This window comes from Leuciscus leuciscus (genome assembly GCF_965113295.1).
Source record: "Leuciscus leuciscus genome assembly, chromosome: 7".
NCBI lineage: Eukaryota > Metazoa > Chordata > Actinopteri > Cypriniformes > Leuciscidae > Leuciscus > Leuciscus leuciscus.
In genome coordinates this window covers 34600386-34612910 of record NC_138731.1, presented here as the reverse complement: position 1 = coordinate 34612910, position 12525 = coordinate 34600386, and the positions used below count along the sequence as shown (strand labels likewise).

The 12525-nt window shown below is 38.1% G+C and overlaps 1 protein-coding gene across 4 annotated transcripts in view; it reads right to left on the bottom strand.

Annotated features, from left to right (window-relative positions):
* Positions 1-1242: 1242 nt before the first annotated feature.
* lrp1bb (low density lipoprotein receptor-related protein 1Bb) overlaps positions 1243-12525 on the bottom strand; it is a 295311-nt gene continuing 284028 nt past the window's right edge. For 2 of the 4 annotated variants that reach the window (XM_082175929.1, XM_082175932.1), the window contains 6 exons: positions 7524-7637; positions 6037-6113; positions 5657-5747; positions 5051-5201; positions 4476-4550; positions 1243-3932 (listed from right to left, as the gene is read on the bottom strand). In XM_082175929.1, the coding sequence (XP_082032055.1) occupies positions 3792-3932; positions 4476-4550; positions 5051-5201; positions 5657-5747; positions 6037-6113; positions 7524-7637 (649 nt within the window). In that variant the 3' untranslated portion in view covers positions 1243-3791. The remainder of the gene's footprint in view (positions 3933-4475; positions 4551-5050; positions 5202-5656; positions 5748-6036; positions 6114-7523; positions 7638-12525) is intronic. The other 2 variants (XM_082175930.1, XM_082175931.1) reach the window with 2 other exon arrangements.

The following is a 12525-nucleotide window of genomic DNA, read 5'->3' as shown; positions in this document are numbered from 1 at the left end:
CTTTCTTCTGAAATATGTCTTCCTGTTCTTAAAGCTCCTGCATATCTGTCATTTGTATCTGCATGAAATAAAGAACGCAAGATGAAACTGAATAATACGGCAGACACATGCTCTTATTATGAATGTTCATGATCCTTCTCTTCATCTCCCAAGATAATGTTCAGACGTTAACTGAATAATGCATGCATGTCATAAAGATATTAACTAGTGCCACTAAACAATATACATCATATTTCAGTCACCATCAGAAGTCTCTAAAGCAGAGCTGTTAAAACATTTTCATCACACAAGTCAATCTAGATGTCTTGTGTATTGTTTAACTCAAGAATAACAATCCATGAAATTGTCATATGATTTACCTTTTTCATTGTCTAGGACAATGAAAACTGAAATATCTATTTCCACTTCGCCTCTATCCAGATGAATTGTCTCAGTTATTTCAGATAAGCACAATTGATGGATCCACCTGAATATAGCAGAGTTGTTAAATGAGAAACATAAATCTGTGTGCCAGTGTGCAGAATGCTGTTCATTGTTCCCATGTCTTTCCTCCCATTATTGATTGCTATAATGAATACTTGGATTCCGGCTTACTTTTATTACACCAATGCCGAATTTTGTCCTATGAATAAAACCAGCAAGCTCCATTAAGAAATCGATGGCAGGCTTCATTTGATATCGTCATTAGCAAGCTTTTATCATAACAGCGAGGAGATAAAGTATGACACCATACTGTAGTTCTCTTTCATCAAGTTCAACAACAGGAGAGACATTTCTTAAAAAATCAAGAAATTATTCATTTTATCATGAAAAGAAATACCATGTGAAATGTTTAATCCTCATTTCAGCCTACACAAAGATGATAAAGCATACACATCAGAGATATGATAAAGATGCTTTTAAAAAAATCTTTAACATATATCCCTTTATAGGGCTTTTTCTGCTTCAGCATATCAATCAAGTTCCATAAAGATTTACTGCGTCAAACTTGACTAGAAACCTTGACCTTCACAAACACAGACCTGAACACCTTTGGGATGAATTAGAACAGCCACTGTGAGCCAGACCCCATTGGCCAACATTAGCGTCGACCTCACTGATGTGTTTAAATGAGAGCAAATTTCCAACATTAAGTGGAAAACCAGCTTTTAGGGACGAACGACTTCCTATCGATGTCCTTGACACCATGGGTGACCAAGAAATTTACATTTTGAATGGCTGAAAAACAGTTGACTCAAGTCAGCAGCCATGTCACCCTGTAGCCCAAGACCGGTTGCCCACTGAAGCTAAGCAGGGCTGAGCCTGGTTAGTACCTGGATGGGAGACCTCCTGAGAAAAACCAGGTTGCTGCTGGAAGAGGTGTTAGTGAGGCCAGCAGGGGGCGCTCACCCTGTGGTCTGTGTGGGTCCTAACGCCCCAGTATAGTGATGGGGACACTATACTGTCAAAGAGCACCGTCCTTCAGATGAGACGTTAAACCGAGGTCCTGACTCTCTGTGGTCATTAAAAATCCCAGGATGTCTTTCGAAAGAGTAGGGGTGTAACCCCGGCATCCTGGCCAAATTTGCCCCTTGGCCTCTGTCCATCATGGCCTCCTAATCATCCCCATATACTGATTGGCTTCATCGCTCTGTCTCCTCTCCACCAGTAAGCTGGTGTGTGGTGGGCGTTCTGGCGCAATATGGCTGCCGTCGCATCATCCAAGTGGATGCTGCACATTGGTGGTGGTTGAGGAGATTCCCCCCTTCTATGTAAAGCGCTTTGAGTGTCGAGAAAAGCGCTATATAAATGTAATGAATTATTATTATTATTATTATTATTGAGCTGATTTAATTTCAGGTATAGTCCTTTATGTAACATGCAACCAGTAGTCAGTAGAGTAATAATCAATGCTGCCATTTTTTAAATTTTATATCTTTCTATGAATATTTCTGTTCTGAGTTACAGAAAATATAACCACCAAAAGTTGTGACCATATGTATTCAAGGGAAGCACATTAAACCCATGGAAATGATCAAGAATGATCTCTTTTAATTCCAGAAATGCACCCATGGGAAATAGGGAATGTTGGAGCTTTGCACTCAGCATGGAATCGTGCCTTCATTTGGAATGGGCTTTGTTACCTCATTAAACGGATTTAAAGGATTTTATCCTGATAATGTCACCCTAGTTTAAGACTTATTGTCTTAAAACACAATCCCGTACAAAAAGATTTGGGAATTATTTACAGCATCAATGCCACACGCTTGTCTGAATAAATTAGGCACGGAAATTGAGGCACGTTTTGTAATGGCCACCCAAAAACTGCATTGGCACATGTATTCACTAAATTCTTTGCATTCAGTTTTACAATCACTTTTTCAGTAGCAAGAGTGAATTTTATCCCTTCTGACAATGTGTGACTTGAACCACCCAATTTCAAGTTACTGATTCACATCTCAGACTTTCCATCTTCTGACACTCCTGCCCAAGTACAAAGCAGAATATGTCACTCAAACCAAAAGCTAGATTTTAAAGAAGTGAAGTACAGAGTGAAACATAATCCTATTTGAAATGGAAATAAAATGTCTTTATTTTATATTGATTTGCTTTTTATATAAAAAAGTACTTACATTTAATACATTTTTTTCCAAAATACAAGCAGCCAAACAACATATAAATCAAATACAAAATTATAAAATCTGTTGTCTCTTAGTAGCTTCCCTTCTGAAAGTAACCGGTAATGTGATTTAATTCATAATCTCTAAAATTCCCATGTAACAGTAACTTTGATTCTCTCTGGCATCCATGAACGTCAAGAACGATCCGTGACCTATACGTGATATCTTGCCCTAGGTCTATTGTCTAACAGTGATGAAGTCAGCTTTCATTTGCTTGATGAAGCCGGTGTCGCTGTATTGCTGAGCTCAAATGTAGCTTCAAGCAGGCAAAGTAGCAGAAAAGTAGCATGTCTCACACACAACTACAGATTGTAGTTTAATGACCATCAAACTGATATCAGCTCTGTAAAGATGCTGTCAAAGCGTAGACAAGACGGCACTTGGTCAATATTTCCATTCGGTGCTGAGCTATCCCAGCATGCCACATTGTTGGGATTTCATAAACATGGTTCATAATTGCAGCATTTTTCTGGGTGGTGGAAATGAAAAATCACTTAATGAAGCAAAAACAAACAACATTGGATAGATATAAACTCATTTCTTCAATAAGAACTGACTGAAGTCAAGTGGTTGACTTATGTAGCCCTATGTTGTGAAAGAAAGCGGAAAGGGGGGAAAATAAAGAATAAAGTCGTACATGAATATAACAAAATCCCTTTAAATGGCATAAATATGGCATTTCTAGCATAATTAAATATGATAAATGAGATTAATACTATACGGAAATGAAAACTCTCACAGTGTAATGTGAAGTAAACACTAGAAAGAAAAAAAAAGGCAAAAGTTGTCATGATGCCTTAAGGCAACTTACTTAAAATTTAGGAAGAAATAAACACCAATTAAAAGGAAAATACTTTGCACTTGTAATTTCGTTAACTGTCCACAATGTGCAAATGAGCAGTTGTGTGTCACATGTGCAGTGCAGCAACAAAACAGTAAAAAAAAAATAGATGGACAAGTATGACTCCAAGTATCGCAACAAACATAGAGGCGCAATGCTGATGGTGCCAAGAAATCAAATATAAACAAGATATCTGAACCTGATAGGAAATAGAAATTTTTTTTTGTTTTCCTTTTGTTTTATACATTTTGTACATTTAAGTAAAAAAAAGAGTACAAAGTGTAGTCAGGCTATGCGGCGGTTTCTCGAATCGTCCCCTCAAGTTTCTTTGGGAGTAGTTCTCTCCTTTCGTCAATGTTGAGGACTGGTTTGCGACAGTTCTGACCATCCAGGTACATCTTCGCGTACATCGGATTGGAGTAGTTCATTGGCTGTTTGGAGAGATAATTGTTGAAAATGTACATTTAGTTGACATTCACACTAAAACAAAATTACAATTCATTTGAAATAAAAAAATAAAAAAAAACTGTTTAAAAATGAATAATAATTTCATTAAATAAATCATATTAAACATACAAAAAAACAAACAAAACAAATAACACGTTGTGCAGGACTAAAGTTGGTTCAAGGAGTTGCTTCCACTGCAGTCGGAGTCAAAAGTGGTTTCAGTAGCATCTTTTGGATTGGTGCTTTGAAAAGCATATTCAATCATGTTTATGATGACATGCTGATGTCAGCAAAGGATGATAAATATATTATAAGCGTCACTCACAACCCCATCAACCTCACCTCCTGCATAAATGAACTACTAAAACATGAAGAACACAGCAGAAGTTGAGCCGTAAAGCCATGCACTTACTATCACGCTTTTGGCACATTCATGCAAACCGTCACACCACAGACATGCAAAAAATGACAATTAGAATGACTGTGATTCGCTACATAATTGAGACAAAGGAGCCCAAGGCGTTCACCTGTCCAGGTATTACTTCCTTAGGGACAGAATGAATATTCAGCGTGCAAGGGTCACTGGATTTTACACACCAGCCCTGGAACACACACAGTGGCCCCAGCATGCAGTCCACATTTAAAACGTCATTGCCACTAAACAACATCAATGTAACGCTGCTATTTAGACAGAAATATTTTCATAGTAGGAAACAAACGGTCAGTACGAAGCAAGTAAAATCGAGCATTTTGTTACTGCAGTTTTAGCGTTGCTTTTAAAAGGCATGAGTTTTTAGAAACAGATGTCAGAGTTATTTCTTTGCAAGGGGAAAAATATAATGTTTGCAGCTTTAATGAGGAAAATATGCAAGGTAAAGACATTTTTCATATACTGGGTGAGAGGATGCAGGCAAAAGATAAGAGCCCTGGTGTAAAGCAACAGTAAATATTACACATTTACACTTGCCATTTACTCAAGAGATATTTTCCAGGAGAGAACAGAAGCACATTCTTTCTGGATCTACCACATTGATATTTATGGATATAAATTATCAACCTTTGGATTTCATGTTTTGGGGGTGTAAAATATTCCAACACAAACCTTTTGGGGATCGAGCGTGAAATTTGGTTTGAGAAGGCTTCCGGCATCTGCATGGTTGTCATGGTCCACCTCATACATGTTGTAGGATGGATTGCCAATCTCCACATTAATGCCTCCATTAGTTATGGGCTGCCGTTGTACACGTTTCCCCCTGCGACAGAGAAGCACTTGAAATAGATGCAGATGTCTGAGGACTACATCGTTTAAATGTACTGTGCATTTTTGAACATGTATTCAAATTGACTATTACAAGGACTGTCAAATTAACGTGATACAACAACACTAAAGGCATGTCAGGCTAAAAAACAGCAAGACAAGATGCAGCAGTCTGCATTCATTTTTGGTCTATTTAATATTTTTTTATCTTCCACAATAATATAATGTCTGTAATGTTTTTGGCTATACCATAAAGCAAAGATTCCTTATTAAAGAAAAAAATTTAAGAAAAAAACAGAAATGCTTCAAGCAGTGTAGATGTAATGAAAAACACATTGTATGTGTGTAAATGTTATAATACATGTAAAAATCTTTACAGGGTTATTACGATAAGAAAATGTAATAGATGACAGCCCTGTATTAATATTTAAAAACTGTTCCAAAAAGTACCTTTGTCGTCTTCTGCAGATGAAGACACCTGTGACCACTGTAGTAATCAGAATGACCAGCAGGACCAACGGCACAATGATAGCTATACTTCCTATTTCACACAAGACAAAAGCCAGAAGCAAAAGCCCCTATTAAGCCTATTTCCCCAGGTGTCTATGCAGGTGGAACAGGAAATTATTAGATACTCCATCACAGTAAAATTAAATAAACAGCACTGGAGCCGAAAAGATATTGAGCCAATATTTAACGAGAAGCTCAGATGTATATTCAGATGTGTCGTTTGACTGATGAAATAACGGTTCTTTTCATTTTAATAATTGAAGGACTGAATCCTTATTGAATTAGGAGAGAAGAGGTCTTTATAAAGCGTGAAAGCTCACCTCCAGCTGTGTTATCGGAGCGGCTGCTCTTGGGGGCCGGCCTCTCGCACTGCGTCCCTGACCAATTAGCTGAGCATCTGATTGAAAACAACAGTCAAAACAAACAGAAGGCAAGTCAGAAAAGAGAAGAAATGTTTGTTTTTTTAACAGACAAAGGCTTAAAATCTACTTAAAGGAATAGTTAACCCAAAAATACAATTTGTTATTTACTCACACAAAGTCTTAAAGCAAAACTAAACCATTATATACACTACTGGTCAAAAGTTTGTTTTTGAAAGAAGTCTCTTATCCTCACCAAGTCTCCATTTATTTGATGATTACAGTAAAAAGCAGTATTACTGTGAAATATCATTACAATGTAAAATAACGGTTTTCTATTTGAATAGATTTAAAAACATAATTTATTCCTATGATGGAAAAGCTGAATTTTCAGCAGTCATTACTTCAGTCTTCATTTTCACATGATCCTTCAGAAATCATTCTAATATTCTGATTTCGTGCTCAATTATTATCAATTATGATTAATGTCTAAAGGACGTAGGCCAGAAGGAGCTGTGCGTGTAAACCTCACTCCCCTGGCCTTTTTTTCTCCAGGATTCTTCAATGAATAAAAGTGTTTATTTGAAATTGAAATTTTCTAAAATTATAAATGTCTTTATGGTCACTTTTGATTGATTTAATGCATTCTTGCTGAATAAAAGTATTAATTTCCATAAATTCATAAAAAAATAAAACAAAAATAAAAAAATCACTTACCCCAAACTTTTCAATGGTAGTATATCACAGTTTTCACAAAAATACAAAGGAACAAAAACTTTCAAAACTTTTCAAAATGTATGATAATATTAAATGGTTCTTGAGCACCAAATCAGCATATTAGAATGATTTCTGAAGGATTTTTTTTTTTTTTTATTGTAATATTTCACAACATAACAGTTTTTTTCATAAAAAAAAAAAAAAAAAATATATATATATATATATATCTCGATGTTAGTATCACTTTAAGAGTAGGCAAATGTGAAGTGAAAACAAACTGAAAACACTCATTAAATGGCAAGCAGTAAAGCGGAAAAAAAGTCATGAATCATCTTGTTTGTAAATGGAAGTGGTCCAGTGGGGGTCATGTTTATGATTAAACAGATGTTTGATGTTTGTTTATCAGCGTATGATATGAGGGCGAAGACTGGATCTTGCACATTAAAACCGTACACTGTTTTACAAACTGAGTGCGGTCACATTTTTTAATTGTTTGACTATATTAATTCTTCCCTAAGCAGACACTGTTAGAAAAATAAAACAGGCAAAAAGAATACGGATCCCAAACAAATACAGAACAAAAGAGAAAATCCTGAAGGTATGGGATGTGTGTACTTGAGGATGGTAGGATCATGGGAAGTGGACAGTGGGAAGCGGTCAGGGTAAATCAGCTGGATGGATGGAGCTTGGTGGAGAGGAAATGTCTATATCAGGGGAACAGTTGGACCTACTTGCATCGAGGTTTGTTAAAGGCAGTTATTGTGCATATTCCTTCGTTTTGACAGTAGTAATCGCAGGGATTGGCCAGCTCATCACAACGCTGGTTCTTGAACCCTGCCGTGCAGCTGCAAGACATCGCAGTGAGGTGAGGACAGTAAGAAGTGAAAGAAGTGTGCAGAACTGAAAAACAGTGCATGATCTGTACAGTAGCAGTGTATGTATGTCTGTCTGTCTGTCTTAGTTATAGTTTTAGGATCTTTCATGTTTTATGACTATGAAATTAAATGAACAATATGTATTTTTAGGAATATTTACTGCAGGGCTTCTAGGATTCCCAGACTTTTCACCCATGAATTTCCATGACTTTTCATTGATCTTTCCCTTGTGTTCATGTTTACTGTAAAAGGTTAGTTTTTTCTTAGAATGCTGGGTGGAAATCTGTTTGTATGTCTAACAGATTCTCAATAGACAAACTGATATTTTTCCTCTAGATACAGTATACACTCTCACCATGAGCAATGTCTAGCCATTGAAACATTTCAGAGCACGGCAAACCTAGAAAAACTTGCAGATTTTCAATTACCATGATTTTTTAAATTGAAACAAGCATTTTTCTGTAAAGCTACTTTGAAACTATACAAATAAACTTGAATTGAAATCAAGAGTTTCAGACCATGAAGCTGTAGGATGGAATCTTGTTGACTGACTTTTTAAAAATAAAACAATCCAAACTCTATTTCAGGGTGGTGTTTAATGCTGTAGTCTCACATGTCTATTGATATAGTTTTAATATCATACATTTAAGGCAATTGTTAACGTGATGATACAGGGCAACTTTTTGAATAATGTTGCTGGGCAATCTTGCCGAGTGATTGTTGCTTGAGCACTTTCCCATTGAAAATGGGCAATACATTTCTATCTGGATAATTTAGATCAGTCGTGGGCCGTGTCTCATCTGGTTGCCCGTTGACGGCAACACTGCCCTGCAACATTGCTCAAAAAGTTGCCCTGTGTATCATCACCTTTAGGGTTGTTTGTTTGTTATTGTTGTGTTTATGTTTTCTTCATTTTTAATATTTTTGGTATATATTTTGCAACTATTTAGTAACTTTTTTTTAAAGATTTTTTTTTACCCCTTAACAGATCTTGTATCAATTAAGTAACTTTAGATTAGATAAAAAGGGGCAGGTCTTTTAAAATAACTATTTACATTACTATACCATTTACAACATCAGCTTTTTGCTCATTTTAGAAGAATTATTCTCACGTGTTATATATAGTATAACATTACAGATTTTTGGCCATTGTTATTTTTTACATTTTTATTTGTACATTCTTATGTATATTTAGAATCTTTTTTTTCTTTTTCACATATTGAATATTTTCTTTTTTACCACACAACAGATCTTGTATCAGTTTAGTAACTTTAGATTTGAGGAAAACAGGGCAGGTCTTGAAAAGTATCTACTTATATCACAATAATATTTACAGCATTAGCTTTCTACTCGTTTTAGAGAATTCAGTTCATGTGTTATTGTAAATTTTTTTAATTTTTTTTATGAAGCATTGTTCGGCGGAATAGTGTCAAAATTCTTGCCAGAGAAGAGAATGAGCTCTCACATGAAGCAGTAGAGACACCCATGACCTCAGCAGATACATACAATTTATGAAGACCTGCAAAAGCATCTTTGTATTCCTGCAAGAGTTTACAAACAGCAGAACATTCAGCATCAGATGGAAGTATTTTGGACAGCATTGATCTGGCAACAGGAATTTCATTCTGGAGTTCATTTTTTGCAACCCCTGCAAGACTACAGAGAGGCTCAAGCAACTGGATGTCTAGACATTTGTTGGATTTTGGCATTAAACCTGAGAGGGCTTGCCTCAGCTGTAAATTTTTGTGGAAAACCTGTTTTCTATCTCTGATACAGCTGTATAGTATGTAGTATCTGTCGTCTTAGAGCTTCAGAGGCACATTCAGAACCTGACTGCCCTTCTTCCCTAAAGGTGAAAAAATGAGTCACCATAGGAGGGATTCAAAGTCCTTAGACGTTTTGGTGAGGGCTCAACAGTAGATATGTCAGCGCAGTCCTGCTGAAATTCACTGTCATTTTCTCTGAGATTTTTCAGTGCACCAAAACATCCCTGCACAACTTCAGCTGCACTGTACAAATCAACATGCTGAGACTGTAGGATGGCATTTGCTGGTCTTAAAATGGCGAGAAGTGTATCAGACATTTGCCAATTTTTAAAAAATGGCGTCGCTTCAGCTGAGAGAGAAGCCTGGAGGCTTCTTTTGCAAGGTCAACTGATGCATTGTCATCACTGGAAACCTTAAAAAGAATGTTAAGAATGACTTCCTCATTATCCACAACACATTTTGTGATTTCATAATGACTTGTCCAGTGGATTTCCAAAAGTCTCTTGAGATATGGGCAACTGTATCTCTGAGAGACAGTATGATGCCTGAAAAAAAGAGCACAGGGAGCCTGACATGTCAAAAAAATCTTTTGGCACAAGGTTCACTTTGAATTGCATGTATGACAGTGAGGTGAAGCTGGTGGTTATAGCAGTGGATGTAGGGGATATGCCTGCCCAACCTTTGTAAACCTAATAAAGCCTGAACACCACCTCGCACCCCACTCATCACTGATGCACCATCATAACACTGTCTCATTATATTATCAGCACTGTATCCTGTTTCAGACAAGTGTTGTAATATTTCAGTAGTGATGTAATCTGCATCAAGCTGCTGGAGTTCTAACAAGCCAATGAGATGTTCCTCTGGCACACCATTGCACACAAAACAAATTATAAATTTTCAGTGTTGCACCGATCTGATTGTGCCTGATGAAGACCTGAGGTTCGAAACGTTGTGCTATTAATAAATTCATTTGGAGCAGCTACTTTGAGTGTACGGACTTCACGCTTCTTTTTTCGTTTATGTTACTTAGTTGTCCTTGCACCTGAGCCCAATCTGGGTGTTTGGGATGTGCACACCAGTTTTGTATTTTTGATTCTGCACCGATCCCTTGTGCCATCACTATTTAAATAGAATGCAGCTGAATCAGCAGTGTCATATTTCGGTTTTATTTTTTTCCGAACCATGGATGCCAAAATTTCAATAACTTCATTCTGGATGGTTTTGGAAGTGTACTTTGCATTTTGTGGGATACCTGATGTAATGTCAGCCAGGTATTTATCTTTTTCCAATGTGTATTTAAACAACTTGGCAAAAATCCCGCAGCTATGCAATCTTCCCCACTGTCACATGTTTCACAATCCCTGCGTAGTGGAAGCTCATTGACTGCTAAAAACTTCACAACACCTGCCATGCTTTTTATGCAATAGCGATTATTTTCTATCTTTTGGGGGCCGAGCAAACATGCTGCGGTCTCCCCCGACACCTGTCAGCGGCAAAACTCTGTCCATGAGGTCGAGGCTTGTAAATGTTTTTGAAGACCACGGTCACGTTCTAGTTCCAGTTTCCAAAACCTGTTGAAACGAACGTGCCATTTTCAGAGAAAGCCACACCGAACACTCGACACAGAAAAGAAAAGCATGCATTGCGCTCTGCAGAATATTCAAGCCACGGCCGTGACTGATGCCAATCGGCCGAAAAGCATCTCTCTCTCCCTCCAAAAAGAGTTTGGGGGTATGATTTCAGAACCGGATGGTAAGGATTTGCCCTGTTTAAATCATTTGGGACAGAATTGCTGCATCTTTGAGTGGGTGTAATTGTGCTTTTGACACCATCGGAAGCTGCTGATGAACTTGACTCATCCATTTCTCTGACCTCATTGCCGCAAATGGATGAGGAGGAGGTAGCTGTGTCCTGGTGAGCTAAAGTGGTTTTCTTTTGTCCTTTCGGAACAAGAAATCTGTGCATGTTGTGTTTTATTAGGCTACTAGAGTGTGGTAATCAAGTTCACTAATAGTTCTAATAAAGTTCATTGGCTGTTACTGTCGTTATATTGCTTCATAATTCAGCACGTCCGTTTACCTCAAAGGTAGCGAAAGGAATAAGCTAAGTCTGTCTTGGAGGAAATAAAAGAGGGGGTTGGGAAGAAAACAGAAAATAACATATCTGGAGCTGAATTGAATATCGCACCAATTTTGTGATTGACTGTAATGTGGTGTGGGGCCAGGGTGGGCCAAGCTTCTGACTGGGTGGGCCGGGCCAAGCTTCTGACTGGGTGGGCCAGGCCACCCCGTCCCTTAACTCGCCGCTCTTCGCCAGGTTCCCGACTGGAGTGGGTGTGATTGGAGAGGAGGGGCGCTGAAGAGGAGAATTGGCGGCGTGTGATGAGGCACACCTGAAGAGAATGAAGCCTCATCACCGCCGCTGTTAAATGCTGAGCGCGCTTCTCCTCGAGAGACTGGTCTCTTCTCTGTGCATGCACACTGGTGTCCTCGTGGGTCCAATATGTGAGTCGCCGGACCCATGGTCCGGAATGCGGAAACATGCGTGACGCCGCTGACGGGCTAGGATGCCGGGCCGCTATTCCCCTCAGTTGTTGGGGCCTCGAGAGGACAAGCCGCGATGCCGAAGCCGCCTCAGCCTCAGACCAAAGAGAGAGAGAAGCGTGTGCGACCGCCGGACACCGCCCCCTTACCTGGACCCATCCCATCTCTTCACCACCCATCCTTCACGATTCCCTGGCATGACGAGGACACCAGATCCCCTTTTGTTTTAACACTATTTCCCCCATCTTTGGACATTTTATGTTTATTTATTTTTAATAAATGCCTCTCCGAGGCCTGACACCACTCCTATTGTGTCTGTAGTTTGCTCCTCCCGCCACAATATATATATATATATGCATTTTTTAAGAATTACTTAATTTGTGATCTGTTTGTAATCAAGAGAACATTCTTTGGTTCTTAAAAAAAATTGGAAAAATGCTTTATGTTTCCTTCTTGTCAGGATGTCTGAGCATCATGAAAGTAAATAACTGTGCTTTGAAGTAAAAAAAACTTTGCCTTCCCATATATATGACTCTAAGCTTTGAT